This window comes from Lagopus muta, chromosome 7 (assembly GCF_023343835.1).
Source record: "Lagopus muta isolate bLagMut1 chromosome 7, bLagMut1 primary, whole genome shotgun sequence".
NCBI lineage: Eukaryota > Metazoa > Chordata > Aves > Galliformes > Phasianidae > Lagopus > Lagopus muta.
In genome coordinates, this window is record NC_064439.1 from 5,088,034 (window position 1) to 5,113,788 (window position 25,755).

The 25,755-nt window shown below is 45.5% G+C and overlaps 2 protein-coding genes across 3 annotated transcripts in view; both read left to right on the top strand.

Annotated features, from left to right (window-relative positions):
- OXSR1 (oxidative stress responsive kinase 1) overlaps positions 1-13,936 on the top strand; it is an 88,728-nt gene extending 74,792 nt beyond the window's left edge. Inside the window, exons 11-18 of the mRNA XM_048950708.1 lie at positions 54-176; positions 3,611-3,646; positions 4,578-4,733; positions 7,200-7,273; positions 8,192-8,244; positions 9,413-9,481; positions 10,347-10,411; positions 11,238-13,936. Coding sequence (XP_048806665.1) covers positions 54-176; positions 3,611-3,646; positions 4,578-4,733; positions 7,200-7,273; positions 8,192-8,244; positions 9,413-9,481; positions 10,347-10,411; positions 11,238-11,312 — 651 coding nt within the window. The 3' untranslated portion in view covers positions 11,313-13,936. The remainder of the gene's footprint in view (positions 1-53; positions 177-3,610; positions 3,647-4,577; positions 4,734-7,199; positions 7,274-8,191; positions 8,245-9,412; positions 9,482-10,346; positions 10,412-11,237) is intronic.
- A 953-nt stretch (positions 13,937-14,889) lies between these two features.
- Positions 14,890-25,755, top strand: part of LOC125695734 (solute carrier family 22 member 13-like) — a 45,224-nt gene continuing 34,358 nt past the window's right edge. The window contains exons 1-10 of one of the 2 annotated variants that reach the window (XM_048950599.1): positions 14,890-15,299; positions 15,839-15,942; positions 16,622-16,776; positions 17,151-17,319; positions 17,616-17,736; positions 18,405-18,499; positions 19,195-19,409; positions 19,913-20,021; positions 20,327-20,537; positions 21,097-21,610. In XM_048950599.1, the coding sequence (XP_048806556.1) occupies positions 14,928-15,299; positions 15,839-15,942; positions 16,622-16,776; positions 17,151-17,319; positions 17,616-17,736; positions 18,405-18,499; positions 19,195-19,409; positions 19,913-20,021; positions 20,327-20,537; positions 21,097-21,192 (1,647 nt within the window). In that variant the 5' untranslated portion in view covers positions 14,890-14,927 and the 3' untranslated portion in view covers positions 21,193-21,610. Of the gene's footprint in view, positions 15,300-15,838; positions 15,943-16,621; positions 16,777-17,150; positions 17,320-17,615; positions 17,737-18,404; positions 18,500-19,194; positions 19,410-19,912; positions 20,022-20,326; positions 20,538-21,096; positions 21,611-25,755 lie in introns of those variants that run through there. The other variant, XM_048950600.1, reaches the window with a different exon arrangement.

A 25,755-nucleotide genomic window follows, 5' to 3' on the forward strand; every position in this document is an offset into this window, starting at 1 on the left:
ACTCTAGAAGCGGTCTCCTTGACCTGTGTGTTCTCTGTCGTTGTGCTGAACAGGTGAGGAGGGTCCCAGGATCCAGCGGGCGTCTCCATAAGACTGAGGATGGCGGCTGGGAATGGAGTGATGATGAACTAGATGAAGAAAGTGAGGAAGGCAGAGCAGCAATTTCACAGCTCAGGGTGGGTCCTCAGACTCCAACAGCTTTGTGTTGTGTTCTAACTGTAGTATGTTTAAATATGCCTGGCATGGGTCAAGCTTTGTTCTAAGTATGATGCGCAGTAAGTTGTTGTTATCCCTCCCCTCAAGTTTGCAGCCAAACCAGAGAAAGCAGAATGAAGGTTGAAGTTCTTACTGATTTCTTTTCTGTAGTCGTTCTGGGGCACAGCTGGTCTAATTCAGGGATGTAGAGCATAATTGAGAGCAGGAATTCAGACAGTGTGCCCCCAGCTTGGCATGCTCATTCACTTGAGCTTAGGTATTCTTTGCTTTTAAGGCTACTGTTTGTTTGAGGTGCTTTCTTCTGGAAGGGTCAGGAGAGATTTTGTCCTGCACTCTTCAAAATGGAACTGGAATCAATGTGGCCTGTTCTTATGGCTGATGTCTGAAACAGAATCGAGTTCTTTACTCTCGGTTACACTGAGATCTATTAATCCCTAGTAGAAAATCCCATTGCATCCCTGAAGTTGCAAAGAGGGAGTTGGTCTGGCACTTGAAAATCCCCCCCCAGCTACACACCTGTCTCCACAACACATGCAGCCTGTCCCCTAGGAACGCAAAGGAGACATGCATAGTCTTCCTCCCTCTAGTCAGCAGTGCAGAATTTTCACTGTAGTGGCTTTCTTGTGTTATGTGTTTCCTTCTCAGTGAAGTAGGCAGCTTGAAGTGCATTTCAATTGTTCTGCTGAGTTCTTGAGATAGGAAAGGGTATCTAGAGGAAGATCTTCCATATGGAAAAAAAACCCACATTGGGTTTGAAGCATTTATTCCTTAACAGCTTCCACTTTTCTCATCCTACTGCTGGTGTGATCTATGTAGAAATTTAGTATTTGAAGACATATTTAGTTCCTTTAGAATCTTTTGAAGTCATAGTTTTTTTCAGATAGCTGTTAGTATACCAATTCCATGTAATAATTTGTGTTAACAGCTGTGTGACTTTTAAGAGCTCACTGTATCCACTCCTTCCTGCAGTTAAGGAGGATCTCTTGGTTCCTGGTGGGTATTACTGAAATTCTTCATAAGCTCAAATCCTCTAAATCTCTTTTACAGACTGAAATACAATCAATCTGTAGGATGGAATACTGTAAAAAACCCTAACTATTTCAGAGGTTAATTAGAACTTGCTCTATCTTGTCAGAATCCTATCAACTAATCCCACTTACTGTGTTTGAACAGTTCTTAGATGTTTCATTCCTTTTACACAGAAAAACACATGTTTACAAGCTCCTTTTCAAGTTACTTTGTTTGCTTGCTTTTCTTGGAGCTTTGGCACATTTCCTTGTACTACAGTCTTTTCTCATGTCTTTAATTTGGGACGTTCCTGGCCTTCACTTTTGGACCCTGGGCATCTGTGCAGCCCAGAGGGAGAAGCACAGGAGCCCCTATGCACCTCTTCCATTTGATCCCCTTTTTAGACTTGGATCTAAATTGCAAACATTTGTTACAAATACTGTGATGTTATGGAGTATTAATTCTGTGTTCTGACCATATTTCACATGCCACATCAATTCCACCTGCCTGTAATCCCTTCACAGTTTTACTGAATTGGTGAATAGTGTGAGTTTAGACTGTAGCCTTTATTTATTCCTTCTGCACCTGAGTTTTACTGCTGTCAGCCTTAAAGGATGGCTTATTGACTGACTTTACTTGCTGAAGTACTTCACTACTATCTTCTATGAAAGCTTTACATAAATAGTTTGTATTTGCTGTCAGTTTCCACTGTACAGAAAAAACAAGGTGGATTTAATACATAAAGTGTGTGTTTTACAAATATGTTGCTGAGTCTGCACCTGAAAGCAGACAAATATTAACACTAAAAAAGTTTTCTGCCTGTGTGCATGTATATTTAAGCATGTCCTCTCCAATCATCCTATTTGTGCCTTAAGTAAATGTATTCTAATATTTCTTATTTCCATTCTGCCTGTTCATGCTTTTTCCTCAGTTTACCTCTGTTTGCCTTTTATCTGGGCTGGTTAGCTGCAGGGCAGGGCTTGTGTCCCATGCTTGTCTGTCCAGTGTCTGACACACTGATCTTTTGGACAAGCTCTGAGTTATTCCTTGAGGCACCCAGGTGCTCTTGGATGTGAACTTTCTGCCTGAGAGAACAGCACTAAAGCTGTGGCCTGCAGATGTGGAGCATTGCTATTTACCTCTGGGAGCAATGCCGTATTTTTCATCTTTGCCTGGTCGCTGTCAAGTGAAGGCTTAACACATCAAGATGGATTTCAGCCTTTACCCTTCCAGGTTGGATTTCAGCATTTACCTTTCCAGCTGCATGACTTCTTTTTCCTGACACTGTCTGCAATTAGTCAGTGTGAAGGAGCTGTTCCTTCTCCTTCTGTCCAGATGGCTTTTTGCAAATTGCTATTCTCTGAGTAAGACTATTTCTTTTTCTCTAGTGAGATGCCTCTGGGTCATACATTACAAATTGTCCTGACCTGTACTGGTTAAGTCATTGGCATTGGCTGTTGCATAAATTGCCCCTGGTTTAGTGGCATGATAACTTTTGTTCTGTCGGACTCATATCAGGCTGTCTTTTAGGCACTAGGTGTAGAACACTCATTTTGTTAATCCCAGTGTGGACCTATCTAATCTCTGTACAGTAATTGGACCTGTTAGAAGCCAAAAATGCAGGCTATCTTAATTGCAGAGCTTTTCAGGAATTCTTGGCAATTCCTTTCTGTCCATGTGAAATAATTGATGCTTGTTGTCTTTGTTTACTGATAAGCAAAGATTGACCACATGGCTTTGACTGCACTTTCCTTCCCATTATGCTGATTTTTGTTTCACTGCTGAACTTGTGCATAGCTGTCAGTTTTCTGCTCTCTCTCAGGGAGAGCATAGCATCATGCAGAGTCCAAGAGCAAGGAGAAGCAGGAAGGAGATTTCTCTATGAAGCAGCATATATAAGGCTGTTGTTTTTTTCTCAAGACTTTGTATGGTTTAAGCAAGTTAGCTTGCAAACAAGTTCTCTAAATATCAGCAAAGGATGTGTTTCCTAATGGCATTTTATAAAGCAGACTTGTTTATCTTTTTCTGTGAGATTTGGGTAGCTTAGAATGGACCTGGCACAAACAGTTTGAGTTGATCTTGAGTTATCTTGAAGAATGCTTGATCTTGATATTGGTTAACATTTAGAGCAGCTTATGTACTGTGTACCACTGTATGCCAGCTATAGCTCCTGAGACATGACTGTGTGTTTCTGGATATTATAGTATGAATAGATTGCCACCAAATTGTGGCTTTCATTTCATTGTACATCTTAATATCTATGTGTAATTTAAAAAAAAAAAACCAGTAAGTTTTATACATTCAGTACAACTCTGACAAGTCCTAGTTGATAAGTTTAGTTTCTGTCAAGGCAGTGACAACCTTTTCTTGTTGTTTTTTTTTTCAGTCTCCCAGAGTGAAAGAACCTGTACAGAATTCAGAGGTAAATATTAAATGTGAATGTCTTCCCAAATATGGTAGCTTCTGATTATTTCTGTCATAAATACACTGAGTAGGAATCTCTGCTCAAAACTGTGAAATAAATCTCTAGTAGTATTTGATTGCAAACAAAACTTAATTGCAGTTTGTAATCTGCATTCAGCTGTGTCCTGTGCTTCTTACATTAGGAGTATTAGTATATCTTATCTTTCAGTGATAGAGACTGCTTATTTCCTAGAGCATGGACTGTGTCTTTCCTTTCCCTACTTGTTCTACTTTCATCTGTTTTCAACAATTGATTATGAAGGGAAGTCTCAAGAAAGACTGCAGATCTTGTGGTATAATTTTAAGCTAACTCTGAAATCAAAAATGAACCCATAATCCATTTGGGATGAATGTCTCCATTGTGATACATCCCTTAATATATATTGTGGTTTGAAGATCTAATTCCCAGGCTTTAAGCATCCAAGGTGAGTTATGTTTCCTACATAACTGTGGAGTGAGTTGGAGGGCGCGCTGCAGAAGTGCCATCAAGTTTCGAGTTCTTTGGCCATCATGCCAAAACCAATTATTCTGTTTCAAATATCTGGAGTTAAGAACAATAAAAAGGTTAAACTTTAACTCTCCTCTCTCTCTCCACAGTTAAATTGTGTATAAGTTTTCTTGATAAGGGACTATCTTTAGTAAGTGCAGTCCCAAAGAGTTCGTTTTATATGCTTTGAAGAACTGGTGCTGTGTAGAAAGGTAGCTTTCATTTGAATACCTAAGTGCTCTGACTCTGACCTTTGTTTTACAAACATAAATTATTGATAGATGCTAAAGTGCCTTACAACTAGCAGAGTTGCTCTATTCTGACTGTCTGGCTAGTAGGATGTATAAGTAGGCTCAAGCCCAAACTCTTGAGTTATTCTTATTCAGACACATTTTGCCTACAGCTATTCCCATCGGCTGAGCCTTCAGCTCCTTCACTCAGTGCTCCAGCACAGGCACCTACTCAACTACCTCAGGCTGCAGGACCACCACCTGCACAACCTCAGGCTGCTGTACCTCCACCTAGTCAGGCTCCTCCAGCAGCCCCAGCAGCAGCTCAGGTAAGATCAGTAACCTTTTGTACTGCCTTTCAGCTTTACACTTCACCATTCAGTTTGAGACATGATGAAATGAAAGAAAGCCTTGACAGTTGCTTGTCTGGAGCTGCACGAGTGCTGCTGTTTACATAGAAGTGACAGCTGGCCTGGTAGCTTGTAAAAGGAAGACAGCTAATGTGAGCTCAGCAGTTCTTCTGGTGAAACTTTCACTGTGGGTGAGCAGTGATTTATGTTTTTATGCCGTTAAGGGAGTGCAGTGTTTGCTTTAAAGTAAGGTTAAAGGTAAGAAGGGAGAGTAATTTCAGTGGCTGCTGCTTGTTCCTGGTGTTTGAGGACAAGTTTTTAAGGTGCACCACAAACAGGTTCTGATTCTGTTTGCTCCATCATCATTGCAGTCTGTGGGATTAGAATGGAGAGAAAAATGAAAGGAAGAAACTAGCACATGTAGGTTCTCCAGGCATCAAAGGAGGGACAGGGAACCTAGGTTTTAACTGTCTTCATAGTAGTCAAAAATAGCAGAGAAACTCTTATCTTTGGGGAACTCTAAATCTTGCGGTATTTTCAAGCAAATCCATTTCAAGCTGAGAGGGGAGAATTGGGAATTTAAAAGCTTGACAAGCCCACAATTAATTTCTAACTGTATCACTACAAATTGTAGGTTTTAGTTCATATAGGCAGACATGCCAAAACTGGAAAGAAGCTCTAACTTGTGTTAAAAAAAGGCCAAACTAAATAATTATGGAGATGTTTGGAATGTTTCTTGTGGTTAAGCACTGCAGAGTGCGCCAAACTCCTGAGTGATGGCACCTCTTCATAAAAGACACTAATGTTCATATTTGTTGATGGGCAGAAGCTGTCTCTGTTGGATGGGTCCAAGGTAGCATCACCCACTGGCAGATGCAGGGGGAAGAAACTTGGCAGTGTTGGTCAGAAAAATAACTTAGACTTGCTCCTTCCTAGAAACATTTCATTGTTTTGTTTTAGAGAAAGAGAAAAGATACGTACATCGCTTCACTGCAGTCAGCTCATGTTCCTGTTTACAAAACCATTAAAGACAGTGCATTAGTCATTAAACAAAAACAGTGGAGATGAGATCTGTCACATTCTTGGCTATGTTAGAAGTAGATTTAATGCTTAAATCAAACTTTCACATCTCTTGGGGGGGGAAAAAAAAAAGGCCAGTATTTAATCCCTGAATTCTATGCAGCAGTTGAAACACCAGAGCAACAGTGAAGGCCAGGACTCATCAGTTCAGTAAACTGATGTTGCCTTGTTGGCCTCAATTAAAGTGCTTTGATTTTCACTAGTAGAATATCCTGTTCCCTGCCACTATGGCCCAATAGCTTATTTATTGGTAGCTTGTCCTATCTTGAACTTTATGGTGTTCTTCCTTATAGCTTTCCTTTGGTTCTTGTAGCTTGTTCACTCCCTTTATGCAGACCTCTGTGCTTTCTATAATCTTCCGCTTATTTTCACTGGTAAAGCTTACAGCTTCAGCAGATCCCAGACTGTGATCAGTAGCTCTGAGCTGCATTGGTGGCAGAAGAGCACCAAGACATGGAGTAGAATATGATTCTGAAACAAAGGGTGATAATTATCTCTCGTGAAAAAGCAGACGATCTGGATGAAAGAAAGAACGTGGTCAAGATTTCTAGGCTTAAATTCTCAGCTAGGCTTTGTCTGTCCTGTTACTGCAGATTTAAAATCCCTGGCTCAGCATGTGCAGCATAGATAATTTGTACAGAGAAGGAGTAATTGACTTTTTTCAGTTAGAGTGGGTTTTTGGTTGCTTTTTTTTGTGGAGTTTGATTAATAATTAATTCTTCACTGGAAGTATCACAAGTGCTATAAAGATGGATCTTTCCTACTGGAAATCTGCTGCTGAGCAATATAAAATGCTTTGACTTCAGGTACCAGTAATTACTCAGAACTAATTTAAAAGTGAAAATAAGTAGCTAGATACTCCTAAAGCCCCCAGTTTCACTAAAAAGTAATTGGGAGTATATCCTAATCTACCAATTAATTTTTTTCCTGTGTACTCTTCACAATTGTATCACATTTGTAAGTCAGATATTTGGGGCAGAGATTAAAATGCAGGAGGTCTTGAAGTGCCTGATGAGTGGCAGGCACTTCATGATGAGGATGAGTGCCTGAAAACCTTAATTTTTTGAGGCAAAACAAGCACTCTCTTTACAGTTAGCATCTACTCTGAAGTTTCCTGCTAATTTGACATTTCATAAAGTTGTGTAGTATTTCCTCTTCTAGAGACAATTGCAGAGCACATCCTGATTTACTATTTAAGCACAGAGCTTTCCCGTTTCATTCTGTCTTGATTTTCATTGTGTTGTCAGGACCCCAATCATGAGTTAAATGTTTATTTTTATTCATAGTTGATTGAGTCTATTGCTAGTTTTAATGCTAGAGAAACGAAGCATTAGTCTGTTTTAAAATAACATAATCCTATTGCAGGCCCCACCTGCCCCTGCTGCAGCTCCGGTACAGGAAGATACAAAAGTCCCCATCAGCCTTGTGCTAAGGTTAAGGTAAGGACACATAACTGATCTCTTATGTCAAAGTGAGTCTTTGTAGAGAGGGACACTGGAAGAACTCTGTAGTGCATCTTGTGTGCCCCTCTAGTTGAAAAGCCACGGCCATGTATTGTTTGTCAGCTTGGATCTATTCACCGTCTGAAACTGGGACTAAGAAAAGCAGTTTTCATCTCATTGGCTTCTCCAGTTTGACAAGAACTAGGTTGAAGAAGGTTTTGATACTTGAATACATCTCCCTAAACTCTGATAGTCCGGGAAGGAAGCTGGGTGCTCCAAAAGAGGGTCAGGGATCCAGGGATTTTGTCCATGTGCCTCAATAGCCAGATAATACAGCACAACTTCAGTCGGCTGGTTCTGAGATTGAAGAGCTTTTATCCAATTCAAGACATAGGTTCTGGGTCACATCCCTGGAAAAGGCAGAAAAACGGTTATAAGTGCACTCTACCATCATTTCTCATTTAAGGAATCTGCCTCTTGTTTCCATGGACATCTTGGTTGCAGATGGGCACTTGGTTGGTTCTTCTGAGCATCGTATCACAGTTGTTCTTGGGTGGCTGCATCCACAGAATGAGAGTGCTTGCTTCCTCTGAACGTTGTGCTCCAGGGACAAAGCTGCTCATAGCTATGAGTTGCTGACAGTGGAACAGTGTGGCACTGTACCAGAGAACTGACACTCACATATTGTAAACTTCTGCCCACTCCATGCTCTGTGAAGTAGACAGGAATGGTGTTGAGAGCTTGGCTTCCAGACGCACAGCCGAGTGAACGGTTTCTGCCATTCAGGGAGGAAAAGCATAGTGAACTTGAGTTTTCTTCACAGACCAATTCTTTGCTGGTAGCACAGTGTTCTCTTGAACGTTGCTTAGTGCAATGAAATGTTCTCTTCCATATAACGTTTTCTTCTTCCCACAGGAATTCAAAGAAAGAACTCAATGATATCCGATTTGAATTTACACCAGGGAGAGGTGAGCTGGTGTGACATTCCGGTGCGTGAGGGTGGTTTGGTTAAAGGGACCTTTTGTGTTCAGTATTGTTCAGTTGTGTGTATGGAGATGCTGTGAGAGTGTCTGCCTCTTGTGCCTTCCCACAGGTATTCCAAGGCTTGACTTATGATTGAGCTGTTAGCTCAATTGAGCACTGCAGCTAAGAGGCCTCTCATGTAAAACTGTTACAAATATGACTGAGTTACAGCCATTCCATGCATTTTAGCTTGCAGTCTGGAAGCATAGCTCAAAACTGAATTACTGCACTGCTGTAAGCAGTAGGCTGGTTGACGTATGGAAGTGTGTGGTTTTCCCCTTTCCCTTCTGTGACTTTTGATCCCATATTGAAAATGAATAGCTAGAAGAAGAACTGATCTGAGAAGATAGCAATGCAGATATTACAGAATCACAAAATGGCCCAGGTTGGAAGGGACCTCAAGGATCATGAATCTCCAACCTCCCTGCCACATGCAGGGCCACCAACCTCCCCATTTGATATCAGACCAGGCTGCCCAGGGCCCCATCCAACCTGGCCTGCCTTGAACACCTCTAGAGAAGGGGCATCCACAAATTATTAGTTTGCTGGGCTTTCCCCTTCCACGTGAATGATCTGTCTCCCTACCAAGTCACCCTTTTATTGTGGAGTAGACATACAAGCCTAGAACTTGCCTATGTAAATGTCTGGCTTGCAGCAGGTTGTCCTTTAGGCTGCCTCACTACACATTGAAAGACACCTCTTCAATAGGGTGTACTTAAGGAGTGCCCTGAATTGGGTGAGTGGACTTATTTTATTTACTGATTTTGAAGGGAACATCTCAGGTGGTTGTGAAGGCCAAGGGCTCTGCAAAGTTTAGAGTAGCCTCAGGATTTGCCCTGACAAGAATAGGGGAAAAGGAGCAAGCCTGGAACTGCACAGTCATTGCAGCTCAGAAAACAGAACTTTTCCAGCTCAGTACAGACAACCTTTTTTGGTCAGCATTAGAAAAGTTAAACTTGAAATGAAAGTCTGCAGCTTGCATACACTGTCTCATGTAAATAACATTTTTGCTGTTTATTTTTTTGTACAAGCTTCTAGATTTCTGTGTGAGACTTGTGTCAGCTGGACAGTTTCTTTTGTGTGGTAACCAGTTGCTGTGTTTCTCCCCAACAGATACTGCTGATGGTGTGTCTCAAGAACTAATTTCAGCAGGGCTTGTTGATGGCAGAGATCTGGTAATAGGTAATTATCAATCGTTTCTTCTGCTCGAACCATTTCAGTCATTTCTGCATCTTTAACATGACCTGATGAGTGGGTGCTGGGAGAGTTCTCCATGGCCTTGATTCTCTACCCCTGTGGCTCTACAAAACTGCTGGTAATTCCAGTGTGCCTAAATATATTTAGGCAATCTTTGGTTCACAAGAATAGGGTCAAGTTGAGAGGATTACAAAGCAAATGTGCCCTGTAATGTGAAATGAAAGTTAATCAATGCATTAACTAAATCAATCTCATCTGACGTAGGCACTGCCAAATTGCTTCACAAGCCTGTACTGCTGATAGGTTCTGCACAAAGAGAGGTTTGAGACTGGAATCAGCCAGGCTTTTTTGTTTTAAGGCAGGCTGTGGAAGGAAGTATGAAGCACTATTGCATGCAGTGCACTTGGGCTAAGACAACAGCATGTGTTGCTGCTGCACTCAAGTACATATGAATAACTACATCCAAGAACAGCTTCCTAAATAAACATGCCCCCTTTATGCAACAGGTGGGATTTTAACTGCTAACAGCACACATATATTTCAGCTACAGAAAGCAAAACTGTTCCTGCAATATCTGGAAAGGCTGCTAGTGCAAAAGTAAATGGGTTTTCAGGCACATTTGGAAAATTGTTACTACTAATTAGACTTTGAGGGGAAAAAGTACTTTTTCAAAAGAAGCACTGTAACAAAAATCTTTAGATTTAAATAAACTGAGTCTAACAGAGGCCAAAATTTTTTGTATCATTTTAAACTGTTCTAAGTTCAACTAATATAAAGAGACCTTATGAGTTTGGGATGGTTTTTCTCTGGCCAGAACTAATATTTGCCCATTTTTCTTGTGTGATTTCAGTTGCAGCTAATTTGCAGAAAATTGTGGAAGAGCCTCAAGCCAACAGATCCGTCACTTTCAAACTGGTATTTATTCCTGTTCCCTAATTGAACAAGCTGTCACTTGCAAAGATAAAACATTGCATATAGATGCTTGTGGTGTCTACTGTGGGCATCTAATGCATGCACTCTAAAACCTCCTTTCCAAAGCTTCCTACTGGTTGTCTAATAGTAGGCAATGCAGGCTCCCATCTTGTCCTCTGAGCAGGACCTGGCTTAAATAGCTGTGTCAGATGATGTGCTGACACGGAGCTTCCCTTGCCCTTGCCTGACCTGTAAGCGTACAAAAATGTTACAGGAGGGTGTTTTCTGGGTCTGGAAGTTACACAGGCCTGGAAATGGCAAAAATATGTCAGGGCAGGTAAGTGGGCAAAAATGTCAGTGACTCCTTGAAGGAGGAGAGTGTCAGAGAAAGAAGAGAAGGGTGATGGGGAATACCAAAGGCAGAGAAGAAAGGCTAGAGGAGGAGAGATAACAGCAGATAGTGAAATGCATAGATAACTATAGTGATAAAGCAAGGGTGTAAACATTTTATAGGCAGTGAGGCCATCAGTTATGTTACTTTTGACCCTTTCCCTGAATAAGCTATTCTTTTCTCCCTGTTCAGTGCATGTATCCCTAGCCAGAGCAGATAATGGCAGAACTTCAGTCCCAGCTCTTCTTAGCTCAAAAAATCCCCCAAAACAAAGCTCAGTTCTAACTTTGGGTGATGCTGGCTGCAGTGCAAAACTGTCTTGTAACTGCTGCCTCCATAAACTGTGTCTGTTGTACCTCATAGTGATACTAAGCATGGTGTGAGTCACGAGGCAGAGCATGTGTGTTGCTATTTGGATCTCTGTTCCTTGTGTTCCAGGCATCTGGTGTTGAAGGCTCAGATATCCCCGATGATGGCAAACTTATAGGATTTGCACAGCTCAGCATCAGCTAAACAATGGCCCCAGGAGATGATTCCCAACAGAGAACCCACGTGTGCATATTTGTAATGCTTCTGTTAGCCTAAAAAAGAACCACTACTGCCAAAGAATTGAACTACAGCCCCCTTCCTAGAAGCTTTAACATTCTCCTTAATAGGATCACAAACCTTCCTGAGATTACCGATGGCGTTTACACCTTTTGTAAACAAGTCTCATGTTTTTGTGTGTCATCTCAAACATGCAGATCCAACATGTCATTGCCTGCATGTTCATGTTATTATTGCCTTACTTTAAAGAAAAATACTACTGAGTACGAAGCGGGGGTTCCACTGCTCTGATGATCTCGCCTAAATGTTTGCTTACATGTGGTTTCATTTTTTTCACTTGCTATTTTTGCACAAGTTTTAATACCGAACAGATCTTTTGTTTTCTTTTTTACCTGCTTCTCCTTCCATCTGAAACACCAGTGTACATGTTGCTTGTGTCACCTGGAGTGCTGAGAAATCTGCTTCTCTTCAGCTGTCTTTTTAAACTGCTGGTTTGAACGCTTGCACCTGAGAAGGCAAGCCAAGTCTTAACCCACAGGAGGGAGAGCCTTCTTCCCTTGTGTTTGTGTTTTTGAGAAGTTCCTCGACTTCAGAGTGTTAGAAGTCAGCTTCCCTTTGTAAACTGCCTTAATTTTTTTTTTATTTTTTATCATTTGGGTTCTTTCCACATGAGTGCCAGGCGTGGCATGATGGCTGAACCTCTTAATTTACGTTAAGCAGTCCTTCCTCAAAACATGTCTTTCAATCTACATCCTTAGATGTAGTTTGTTCTTAAAGCAGAGCAACGAGGCACTGCTGTCTGGAAACTGGTCTTGCAGATGATCAACAAACTCACCACTCACATTCAGAGGGAGAGGAGATCTGTGTCACCGCGTTTGGAAAAGTCGCGCGTGGGACTGTTCTTGAGAGCCAGTCTGCTGTGCCTGGCTGTGTGAGTCCTCCCTGACGTGTTTCCAGTCCCTTGCAAACTGGTACCCGTGGAACCATCCCTGTTGTGACTTACAGCAATAAAGAACTGCCAGCAGAGCGGCATTACTGGGCAGGCGAGCGCCGGGCTGCGTCCCTCCTGCACTGAGCGCTGGGGCCGTCAGCCTTGGTGGCGGTCCGAGCCTCCGTGTCTGATCAGGATGTCACCACAACCCTGTCACACGTACTTAGGTCTTCTTTCTATGTGGAGTTGAATTGGAATTTCTACAGGAATAACATAAATTATACTGGGAGTTTGATAAGAGATGCTTGTAATGCAATACGTGAAGAATAAATGGTGTTGATTTCTTCTTTTCTCTCTTACAGTTTCACAGTTGGCCTTTGTAACTGCTGTTGGCTGTGGAGTGTTTTCTACACAGCAATTGTGAGCCTGTAATGTAACACACAGATGGAAACGTGTTTGGTTTCCCTCAGCCAGCAACAATGCAGAAACAGAGTGTTGAAGCAGAACGAGTGGGTTCAATTAGGACATTTTTTATTTCTGAGTCTTCTGATGAACAATCTATATTTATATATTTTTCTTGATGAGCAGCTGCAGAAGCTTCCTAAGTTGTGCATGTTCTTTTTATACTGCCTGTGTCCCTTTTAGTCTGTAGGTGGGTAGTGGATATGTTCCCATAGGTGCTGCCAAGTGTCTGCAGCCCTGTTGCTGGTGAATGAGAAGGAGATGCAGAGGAGGAGGAGGGTCTGAGAGTTGAGAGTGCCCTGGGGTGCTGAGCAGAGGCTCTCAACAAGCTGAGGAAGTGGATATCAGATGTTGGGGAGCTGGTGGTGGCTGGGTTTGGCCAAGTCTGCATGCACATGCATGTGCCAGCTCTTACACTTCTTTGTGTTACTTGACATGGAACACTCCCAAAGGCTTCCCCCAGTGAGCTTCCTGGCTTGGGAAGAGCAGGCTGGCATTCTGATTGTTTGTGTCACCCCATGGGAAATAGGAATGTACTGCAAACTACTAGGATGTGGAGATGAGGCAGTCTTGGTGCAGCACTGCTTTTCCTTTCTGCCTGCATGCTGTGGGGGACTGCTTGTTGGTTTGCATCCTGGTGCTGAGAAAGGTAGGACTTGAACTGCCCAAATGGAACAATGCAGCCTCTATTTATTAAGTTATTCCCCACCTTCCTAAAGCCAGGATGTAGAGCGTGAGCTCACACTAACCTGAGGCTCCTTAGTTCTTTATTGGAGAAAATGGGTAAGGAAGAAACTGATGTCACTTGCTCTGTAGTTCTCCAGACATTTTGGGTAGCAATCCAAAATTTTCACTTGGGCTCTTACAGTGCTAGACAACTGTCTTTTCTGATGTTGTTCCAGTAAGTGCCAATGCTGTTCATAATTGTTCTTCAGTGTCATGAATTTGTTTTGTTTTGGTTTTTTTTTGTGGAAATTTCTGATCCGAACCTGGAAGCAGGTGGTAATTTTAAGTTTGTTCCTACTTTTAAGGACAATGCTCTGTTAATGAAAACGGATCCTCTTCACGACTTTGGTGTATTGTAGATTATAATGAAAGATGTAAAATATTCAGGCTTTTTTTTTTTTCCCCCCTTTTTTTTGACTTTGTATTTTACTGCATGTCTCTAATTTTTAATCAATAAAGAACAAATTGTCCGTTGTCACCTGTGTTGGCTGTGTGGTTTGTGTGTCTTGGGGAAGGGGTTTGGGTGGCATTGCACAACCTTGGGCATTACTCTGGGGTAAGGGTCTGGTTCTCCTCCAGCCTCCTGTAAAAGCAGTGCCCAGCCCAGGTTCTCCTGTTATTTTATCCATCATAAATATAAGGAAATATTAGAATATCCCAAGTTGGGCTTCTGGGCGCTTTTGGGCACCTATGGAGACTCTCACAGAGCCTCACCTGAGGACAAATGCTGCTCCTGCCTCAGGGAATAGGCTGAACAGAGCTGCTTTCATGTTCACAGTGATCATTTTAATGCATTTTGAGCTGAGGTTTGACGGACTTGCCTAAAGCAACACTTCTGTATGTCAGATTTCTACCAACCACGCGTGCCTTCCCCACAGCTCTGCATGCAGCTCACCAGGCTGTGAGGTGGCCAAGAAGGCAGAATCCCACGTGTGCCTTGCTCTTGGTAGCACGGGGAAGGAAGTTGTAGAAGGAAATGGGGCTTCAGCGGTTAGGAGTGCATCCAACCAGACACCTTTTCTCCAGCTCTGCCATCCATTAGCATTACTCTGTTTTCTCCCTTAGACTTCTGCCAGCTCTGCAGAGCAGTGTTTCAGCCTCTGAACTTTGAATGGAACTGATGGGAGCAGCTCAGCATGTCGGCAGATGCGGCACCTATGACTGATGTGGACAAGAATCCCAGTATCCTGGCTGTGGCAGAGATGTGATCCAGGTTCCCAAAACAAGGATTCTCCATGCTTTCCCACAGATACCCCGTGTTTGTGGGTGGCACAGAGATGATTAATGTATTACATGGTGTACTTAGGACAGGTAAAAACATTGGGTGTCAAGTCTATCTGGAAGAGACGTTACATATTTGTAGTGCCTGCCTACGTCTGCAGAGTTTATCTTGAGATTAAATATTAATTCCAGTCCTCGGGAAAGTCTGTCCCAGCTCTGTCCTCTTCCAGACTCAGCTCACAATGTCGGGCATTGGGGAAAATTTGAAAGCAGCTGGTGAATTTGGGCCGTTTCAGAGACGGCTGGTGCTGTTCTCCTTGTTTCCATGCCTCAGCCTGGCCTTCCACCAGTTCTGCCAGCTTTTTATGGTTGTGGATGTGCCTCATTACTGCAACACGGACTGGATCCGTGCTGTCGGCCCCAACCTGACTGAGGAAGAGCAGCTGAACCTCACCCTGCCCCAGGATGCGAATGGGGACTACGAGCAGTGCATCATGTACACACCTGTGGAGTGGGACCTCGAATCCATCGTGGCATACGGCCTGAATGACACGCAGAAGTGCAGCAATGGCTGGGTGTACCCCACAGCACAGCAGCCATCCCTGCTCACCGAGGTCTGTATGTCCTTGTGATGCTTTGGGGATGTGGGATGGGATGGAATGGGAGCATCCTGTGCTGTAGGTTGGTTGAAGATGAAGCCGGCTGTGGTGCAGCTGGGCTGAGATTTGCACCAGGCATTTTCTGAGGAACGCTGGCTCCATCTCTCAGATTGCAGCTGCGGTCCTTGTGAGGTTGTGTGATCTTAATGGCCATTGGGGCTACTGGAGGAGAATCAAGGAGTCATGGGCTTATAGAATGCTTGGATTGGAAGGGACCATAAAGCCCATCTACTTCCTACCCCTACTGTGTGCTGATTGCCCTGCCACCAGGTCAGGCTGCCCACGGCCCCATCCAGCCTGGCCTTGAGCACCTCCAGTGATGGGGCATCCACAGCTCTCTGGGCAGTGGTGCGACAGAGATAATAGAGACTATATCCTTAGGACTGGGGTCTCTGCTCCCAGGGGCTACAGTGAGAGCCTGTGCAGCCAGCCCATGCCCTCTGGGATCAGAAGTGCTGCTCAGTTGCAAAAGCAGCTCTGTTTCCTTCCCGCAGTTTGATCTCGTGTGTGACAGGAAGAACCTGAATGACATCTCACAGTCCATCTATATGCTGGGAATGTTCCTGGGAGCCATGATCTTTGGACTCTTCAGTGACAGGTAAGGAGACACAAGCAATTGCCCAATCTCTATGCCAAAACAGCAATGTGTAGGGTAGCACGATGCTCCAGTTCTGGCTAGCCACAATACCCTGTGTATTTTGTCACCAGCTATCACAAAATTATAGTGACCCTGACCAAAGTCCTCAGATCTTGCAAAGTCATGGCCAACAGGATGGTCCAAAGAAGGGCACAATGTGTGGGAACTGGGACAATGCTGAACTTCACTGCCCTCAAGAGAGGACATGTGTGAATGGTTCCCAAATTGCTGGGTATCCTTTTGGGCTCTCTGTGGTGTCTCTCTGGATTCTTAGAATAATCTTAGTTGGAGGGACCTTTAAAAGCCATCTAGTTTAACTTCCCTGCAATGAACAGGGACACCTACAATAGAAGAGGTGCTCAGAGCCCCATCCAGCCTGACCCTGAATGTCTTCAGGGATGAGGAATGCAGCATCCTCAGCCTCTCTGGCCAATCTGTGCCAGTGCTTCCCCACCCTCACTGAAAAACACTTTTTTGTTATTACTGTTTCCCCTTATGCTATCACAGCACATCCTGCTAAAGAGTCTGTCCCATTCTTTCTTACAGCCCTCCTTTAGATATTGAAGGGCTGCTCTCAGGTCTCCCCAGAGCCTTCTTTACTCCAGGAGAAAATATCAGCTGTCATCTTCTTTCTCCACAGGTTTGGCCGTCGGCCAGCCCTCTTGATCTCCATCCTCCTCGAGGGTTTGTTTGGTGTAGCAATTGCCCTTGTGCCTCATTTCTATGTATACTTGGCCTTCAGATGTGTTGTGGGGGCTTCAGTGTCAGGGATCATGATGACCTTGCTGGCCCTAGGTGAGTAGGATGCCCTTCCCTAGAGCAGACAGATTTGGCCTCCCATGATGCAGTGGAAAAGGTCTGCAAGGAAAAAAAACCTCATCCTGCACATCTTGAAAAACTCCCTCCCAAACGAATGGCTTATGTTTTAACATGTCCCCGTGCAATAGCTCAGACTGGCCTTTTTTGGCCTGTTTCTCCTCAAGGCTGAGAGGACAGCATGGGTATAAGGGGAGGCGATGTAGCTCATGAAACTCTGCTGACTTGTGTATATCTGATGTCTACACTCTGTCTACATTCAGCTTCTGAAGGGACCTTCTTTGGGGGAAACACATTGCTTGGATAAGGGGAGATCAGTCACATTGATGGCTTTGAATCTTTGTTCTTTCCAGTTACAGAATGGGTTGGTGTCTCCTATCGACCACAGGCAGTTCTTCTTTCTCACTGCTGTTTTGCTATTGGACAAATGATTTTGGCTGGCTTGAGTTACGGTATCCCAAACTGGAGGTTGCTGCAAACTGTAGGATCTGCTCCTATATTTATCCTTTTCCTCTTCATCTGGTAAGTGCCAGGTGGGCAGTGAACTCCTTGCAAATATGACAGATGCTGGAGGGCCTTCTGCAGAGCTCAGCACATCTCCCTGAGCCACGCACCACTGAGAGCAGCAGCTGCTTTCATTCGGGTCCTCAGATGTGGCCTCAGTGCCCTAAATATAGGGCGGGGAAGCCTGAGCTGAAGCCATGTTTATACTCCTCCATCACACATCATGCATATTGCTGGACCTGGTGGCAGGGAGATGGACTATGAGGAAGCTGAGCAGGTCACAGTGCTGTTTTCTGCTCTCACCTCCTTGGCAGGGTGCTACCAGAGTCAGCTCGCTGGCTGGTGACAAAAGGCAAAATAGAAGAAGCTAAGAAGTACCTTAAGAAGGCAGCATCCATCAACAAACGCACCATTCCTCCAGAAATGCTGGACCAGGTACAGCAGTGGCATGCCTTGCACACCCCACAGACCTGCCTCTGTGCTTGCAGCCCTGGGGCAGCAGGATTAAGCCAGTAAATAAAGACCTGGCAAGATGCTGGTGTTTCCAGTTCAGAAAAGAGTTGTAGAAGATTAGGGGTCATCGGGGAAAGAGCTTTCCATGCATTGAGGGACTGCTTAAAGATGGATGATGCATATCTCTAGCTTAAATTGACATGAGACGTGGTCAGGGAGGAGGGGCCTCTTCTGCTGAGGCTCAGCCTGCAGCATTGCCAGAGTTCACCGTGGGAAGAAGAAAGGAGGAACCCAAATGCTCCCCTTACTTTTCTGCAGTAAAGACTTCACCAGTGTTGAGGTTGTGCATGAATCCTTGCTCTGTAGTTTTCCATGCCTAAATATCCTAAGAGGAGGTTACCCACCTTTCCGATCCGCGCACTGTACACTGGCAAAATGTTTGTCCCAAGGAACCTTTCTGATTCCAAACTCTGGCTCAGGACACCCAGTCCCCAGGCACAAGAGCCCAGCCCCACTGGGCTGCCGTCCTTCCCAATACAGCTGCGGTCTCCTCCATGTCCTGCTGGGGTTGTCTTTTGTCTTCTGCTGGAGAAAGAGCTAGCCATGGGTTTCCTTTGTCTGCTCTGACTCTGGCCTTCTGATTGTTGAAGCTGAAGGGTGAGACCCAGACCAAGTCTGGAAGTATTCTGGATCTCCTTCGGAAGAAGCACCTCCTGAAGGTGACTTTAATCATGTCGTGTGCCTGGTAAGTCAATACCTGGTTCTTTCTTTCCTAATTTCCATGTGGGAGAAGAAGGCCTTGAGGATTACTCAAAAATTCTCCTCATGTGGCTTTGGGATGAAATTGATGGTTATTTCTATTTTAGCCTATTGAAGATGCAATGTAGAATGTGCAAGGCATTTAACAGTCCCTGCTTCGGCAGTCCTGTGGTACTGGTCTGGTTTCATGTCCCTTGAAAATCCCGGGGCATGGTAAAAATGCTGTCAGAAAAGATTCAGCCTGGAGAAGAGAAGGCTGCGGGGTGATCTCATTGCAGCCTATCAATACCTGAAGGGAACCTACACCCAGGAGGGGAGTAAACTCTTCAAAAGGGCTGACAACAGCAGGACTAGGGGAAATGGTTTTAAGTTGAAGGAGGGAAGATTTAGGTTGGATGTTAGGGGGAAGTTCTTTACTAGGAGAGTGGTTAGGCCCTGGAACGGGCTGCCCAGGGAGGTTGTGGATGCCCCGTCCTTGGACGTGTTTAAGGCCAGGTTGGACGGGGTCCTGGGCAACCTGATCTGAATGTGTATGTTTGGTGGCCCTGCTAGGCAAGGGGGTTGGAACTACATGATCCTTGGGGTCCCTTCCAACCCGGGTGATTCTGTGATTCTGTGATCAATATTATATTTACTCACCAGCTGTTCTCTACACTTAGTGCTACTCTGCTCGGTTTTCAGGTTTGTTAACAGCCTGGTATACTACGGATTGAGTATGAACGTAACTAATTTTGGCCTGGACATCTACCTGACACAGCTTGCATTTGGAGCAGTGGAAATCCCAGCCCGTGCTGGTTGTATCTTCATACTACAGTGGTTTGGGAGGAAGAAATCCCAGGGTGGTCTCCTTCTGCTAAGTGGCCTCGTGTGTCTGATACTCACTGTCATCCCTGAAGGTGAACAAGCTTTTCTTGTCTCAAGAGCATAGATTCTGATGCAGGAAGCCACCAAGTCCTGACCCTTCCCTTTCTAGTGCATGTCGCATTGTCCCAACCAGGCTGGATGCAGTTCCACATAACTGTCAGGGTTGATCTGAACCTGATACCACGGCTACAAAGGATTTGGCCATGCACCCAAGGCCCACTCTGATCAGAAAAGATTTGCCCACTGACAGTGATAGGAGAAAGTAGAGCTGAACCTAATGGGCTCAACTGGCAGTGCTGTCCTTTCCGCAGGTTGGTGGTGAGGTGAGATGGATACAGGGTGCTGAGGATGGCCCTCAGAATAGAGCTGCTCCACGGTCCACATTCTGACACAGTGGTGATGACTTCCTTTAGGCAAAATGGTTGTCACCATGAGACCCAGGCTGTCATCCCTAAGGGGTGATAGCCACCAATACTGAAGTAGCAATCTCCCCTTCTCCTCCCCTTCATCTCCCCTTCTTCCCCTCTCTCCTCAGATCAGCCTGTGGTGATCACCGTTCTGGCCACCATTGGCAAGTTTACAGCCTCGGCCTCATTTTCATCAGCCTACATCTATACTGCAGAGCTCTTCCCCACCATCATCAGGTGAGGTTTCACCACGTTCTGTGGCTTCCCTCCAGCAGGGCCAGCCCTCATTGCAGGAGTACCAGTTGTGGCAATCTGCCATGGGTAGTGGTGGTGGTGATGGTGATGGTGGGACAAGAACCCAGTTGGGCCTAGAGCCACGGTTGGTCTCTGTGCTGGGGCAAGAAGGGGGTGCCATGGACGTCCCCATATTCTGTACCCTCACTGAGGGTACATTGCAGACATGGCTGAGGAGGAAAGCACAGGAGTGTGTACAGAGAGAGCCAAATCCAGCCTGTACCTCTCACCATCCCTCACTTCCACAGGCAGAGCGGCGTGAGTCTGTGCTCAATGGTGGCACGGGTGGCAGGGATCATCGCCCCGCTGATCCTCATCCTGGAGCAGTACCATCAGGTCATCCCCATGGCCGTCTACGGTGGTACCACCGTGCTGGGGGGGCTGCTCTGCTTCCTGCTGCCTGAGACCTGCGGCGTTGAACTGGCGGATGGCACAGAGGGAGGCCAGCCCACAGCAGTGGTGAGTGATTGGCATCCCCCATGCTGCCTCCTCTTAGTCAGAAGATGAAAGCGGGACCACGGAACGGCCCTTTGGTGCTGTGTGGGCATGGGGTAGTGGCTTCTTTGAGGGCTTCCAGTGATTGGAAAACAGGGAACTGGGATTCTCCACTACAGTGGATGAGTAGGATGCTGGTGGCAATCTGCCCATAACGCAACCCAGAAGGGTATTTCAGACCCACAGTGGTCATTGCTTCATTCCTGTCCATGAAGTGAAAGGGCTCCAGGAGCGGTGGGTGCTTCCCTTGGCGCTCCCTGCTCTCCCCAGGGAAAAGCCAATGCCTTGCTGCCTTGCTCTCCAGCTTTCATCATGGTTTAGCTCCCAGGTCCTCATTCCCTATAGGACAGTGTGGAATTGCAGCCCAGTACTTTTGTTAGGGGAAGGGCTTCCACCACCGGTCATAGCGTGGATGATGAATGGGAAGCCAGGTTGCTGAAGGCTGTGTGTCATTTGCCTAATTGGAGAAGACTGTCATCAAATCACACTGTGCCACGCTGTTAAGATTTTTCTGTTCCATTAGGTCCATGAAAATGCCAGCAGCAGCCCTGACAAAGGACACGTGAAAGTAAAAGATGCTGGTCAAGTCAGTGAGAACACAATGAACACTTACTTCTAGCTGGGCCTACAAGCAGCTGTAATTGAAGGCCACCTGGTGCTCTGACACTGCTGAGGACAGGCAAAGTCTCCATTCATGGGACCTCTCCCACTCAGGCAGTGACTGCCAGTTCTTGTCATTCTTTGTCTCTTTTGCCTTCCTGCACTTCCCTCTATAGCTTCTCTTTGGGCACTGCATGCTGTCTCACGTTCAACAGCACTCTCGCTGGAGAAAGTGCTTTTAGTTTAAGGCCAAAAGAAAGAAATCAGAAGCCAGAATAGATGTGATATTTTCCCTCTCCCTTTCCTGTCCCATCTCCAAGAACATGAGACTGTGAAGTGAGACACCTGCCAGAGCACTGAATAGACCAGCAAAGAAGTACTGTATTCAGAGAGGGGAAAGGCAGCGCAGATGCAGCACTGAAAAACATCTCACCTTGCTAGAGGGATTTCTCTAGACTGTCTAGCATGGTTTTCTCACCCTTTTTAAAAACTGCTCCTTCAAGTTTTATCCTTTTTTAAGATTTGAGATAATCAGCTGAGGAAAAAAAGAGGATATGATAGAAGAAACAGGAAACGGTGAGCAAGGACACCTCCCCTTCCGCTTCCCCCTTGCTATATCCACGTGTATTTAAATGATGAAGCCCAGAAAGTTCTACAGTGGTGGTGCAACAGCTTTGACTGCACACTGCTGAAGGGTTTCTTTCTTTCTGGTGATGCTGAGAAATTTTCAGATGAGGCGTTATTTCTTCCTCATCATACCTACATGTTTTCCTTGGAACAAAGTATCCCACAGATGTGTGGTTTACTGAAGACAGCATTCTAATAAAATCAGTGACATGCAGCAGTGTCCCACCAGGAGAGATTGGCTCTGGTGTTACCTCTCTGCAGCACTGCTGGTCAGGGGATTTGATAAGTTGTGGCTGAGATGCTCTTGTTCAGTAGGTCTGAAGATGGAGTTGATCCATCCTTTGATTGAGAACTCTTTCCTTTGCAAAGGCTGGTGGCTGCCTCTGTCAGTGTATAATCAGTGAATATTAAGACATTGCAATTACAGAATAAACGAGAGAGATTGGCAAAGCAAATTATGATAACAAAAAGAGGATAAAAAGCTTACCCCTATCCTGGGCTCACTTACAAAACTCCAGCAGAGCAGATCTCCAGAAGAGATCCTTCCCCTCTGGTAGCCAGCTCTTAAATAGCTCTAGGAGGGGTGCAGCCAGGCTCCACCCCTTCCGGCAGCACAGGTGAATTGCCTTCAGCTCTGCTCCTCTGGCTGACTCATGGCTCGCCTCAGGTGATCCATCAGAGGTTCAGGCCATGACTCAGCAGTTCCCATACACTCCACCCCTTCACAGCATGAACCAATGGTCAGGTTAACTAAAGGGTAAGCTTTCCCTAATACAGAGATCCCGATGTATCGTGATGCTTATACAATTTCCATCGCGACGCGTGTTGGTACAATTCAAGACAAGTGATGATCAGTGAATGTCCATATTCGTTTTATGGGCCAGTGCTCAATGACATTACTGGAGGCATGCAGTTGTGAGGTGCAGGTCTGTTCTGTGTTCCATCAGTCCCATGCAGACCATCACCAGGTGTTACACCTGATCTGACAGCAACACTGGAACACTTTGATGGCATTTCATTCCTTCCGGTGATCCTGAAGACTCACAGACTCACGGGGAGTAATACAGATGTTTTACAGGTACCAGGAGGGGAAGGTCTGCTCTCCAGGGCAAGATACAGGCTGTATTTCTATCCTGGGTCAACACTTCTGCCTGTACTGGGGCACGTCCTGGCCGCCTGTACCACACCTTTTGGCCGGATATCTGCGGCTGCATAACGATATCAGGCACCAAAGGAGGTGTCCTGATCTGCCACAGGGACATGATGGGGGTCCCTTTAGCAATGAAAATAGAAGTGTTGACCACAATATCAGTAGGCCATGTACCTATTACTGGAGGGACTACTGATCCTCCCACCTCCAATAGTCTCCCCCAAGGTGCAAGTAGGCCACACCACTTGGGTCCTACCTGCACCTTCCAGGGCCATTTTATTTTATGGGTACCCAGCTCTAAATTCTCAGGGGCAGGGAGCAGAAGATTATTTTCATTACCAATCTGGGGTCTTACCTGATGATCAGTGCTCGTAATTTGGATCCTAAGCAGGGTGGCCCATATTGTCTGCAACATTCTCAGGGCACTGGGTCTGCTGTCTTGGGGTCTTTCATTCAGGTTCCACAAGGTTTCATACAGTCCTTTTGTCCACCCCTGCAGGGACTGGGAGTCTGTCTTCATAGCAGCCTTAAGAATACCATTATAACGTTTGATGAGGCCTGTCTCCGTTGGATTATATGGCAGGTGGAATCGCCATTCGATGTTATTTTCTTCTGCCCAGCACTGTATAGGTGCACCAGTAAAATGAGTCCCTTGGTTGCTCTCGATGACTTGAGGTGTCCTGTAGGCAGACATCAGTTTAGTGAGTGCCTTGATGGTATATGCCTGGTTTGCTCTCGGTACTGGATAGGCCTGCAGCAGCCCACTTGCAGTGTCAACGCAGGTCAGGGCGTATCTTGCCCCCTTGGAGAGAGGAAGGAGCCCGATGTAATCGATCTGCCATCGCTGGAGAGGATTGTGTCCCCTAGCAAGATGGGCTGTTGTTTCGGGCAATGATCTCGGTCTCGCTGCAATCCTGGCATGCCTGGACAATATCAGGTAGTTGTATGGACAGTCCCCATGCTTTAGCAGCTGCGCACATTGTCTTTTGTCCAGCATGCCGTAGCTTCTGATGTAACCAGCAGGTGATGTTCTCAGATGGTGAATTCTCAATCCATCAAACTCGGGCCAGCGCGTCAGCTTCATCATTTCCCAGTGACTGTAGGGGCTGATGACCAAAAACATGGTAGACACGTACAGTCCTGTGTTTGACCTTATTCCATATATCTAACCACATGTCTTTGCCCCAGATCGGTTGGGCATGGACAGTCCATTCCTGGGTGGCCCACTGTGCAATCCAAAGAGTGAGCCCCCGGTACACAACTATCCCCGGTATCCCCAACTATCTGTGCAGATGTTCGGGATACCATCAGCGGGTTCCTTGGTTATAACCATCCACACAGCTCGCAGTTCTGCCCATTGGCTGCTCTGACCATCCCCCTCGTCAAACCAGATTGTCTCGGTGGAAGGATGGTATGCTATTGCTCTCCACTTGCTCGGGTTGCCCTTGCTGGACCCATCTGTGTACCAGGCATCTTCAGGGATAGGATATTTTCCCTCCTGAATGGGACTCTTTTCTGGTGGAGTGACCAGTATTTCTTTTGGTACATCACTGTGATATGTAACTGGGCCTAGGATTCTCTGGATTTCTTCTTTCAAGGGGGATGAAGACAGACTGCTCCTTTGGCTGAGATAGGTGACCTACCATGCCACTGTTTGTGCTTGGGCCACCTCTGTCTTAGGAAGGTGGGTCAGATCTTTCACCCACCCCTGAATCGGCAGAGTGGTCTTGACTATAACTGCAGCTGTTTGAGTTATTGGCTCTACTGCCTGTAATGCCAAATAGGCAGCCAATAACTGTTTCTCAATCATACTGTATCTTTCTTCTGCTCCGTGCCAAACCTGAGACCAGAAACCAATGGGGGTCCGAACAGAACTCTGGCGTTGCTACAGGCCCCAACCGAAGCCATCTTGAGTAATGTGAACGTCCAACTCGGCTGGGAGGGTAGGATCGAATATACCCAATGCCTGGGCTTGTTTAACTGCAAGTTTTGCTTATTGGAAAGCATCTTGTCCTGTTTTCCCCCAGTCCCATAGCTGCCCCTTTTTTGTGAGTCTATACAGTGGCCTTAGCAGCTGTGCTAGGTGAGGTATAAAGGAATGCCAGTAATCCAATATACCTAGAAACTCTTGCAGCTGCTTCAATGTCGTAGGGACTGGGAACACCTGAACCTTATCTATAACAGCACTGGGTAGTACTTTGGTCTTTCCTGACCAAACCACCCCCAGGAATTTTACGGACAGGCCCAGACCTTGCACCTTTTGGGAACTTATAGCCCATCCCTACTGTTGTAAATAGGTGGGGAATGAATCTGCCACCTGTCCTACTGCCTCCAGTGATTCAGATGCCAGCAGCAGATCATCAGTATAATGATATAGGTTAACATCATCAGGTTTTCTCCAGTCAGCCAGGTCACACACCACTAGATTATGACAATACGTTGGTGAATGCACGTACCCCTGTGGCAGGACCTCTAAGGTCCACTGCCTGCCTCCCCACATAAACGCAAACTGATCTTGCGATTCTTCAGCAATTGGGATACTGAAGAATGCATTTGCTAGACCTAGGATGCAATGATAGGTTTTTATCTCCCTACATCTCGGGGGTGTTCTGGTAACAGGGGATGCTGAGAAGGAGGAGATACTGAATGCCTTCTTTGCTTCTGTCTTCAGTGAAAAAGCTCCCCCTCGGGAATCTGAGACCCTGGAGATTAGTGAGAGGATCTGGGGAATGGAAGACCTCCCTTCTGTCAGGGAAGAGGTGGTCCAGGAGCGCCTAGGCAACATCAATGTTCAGAAATCCATGG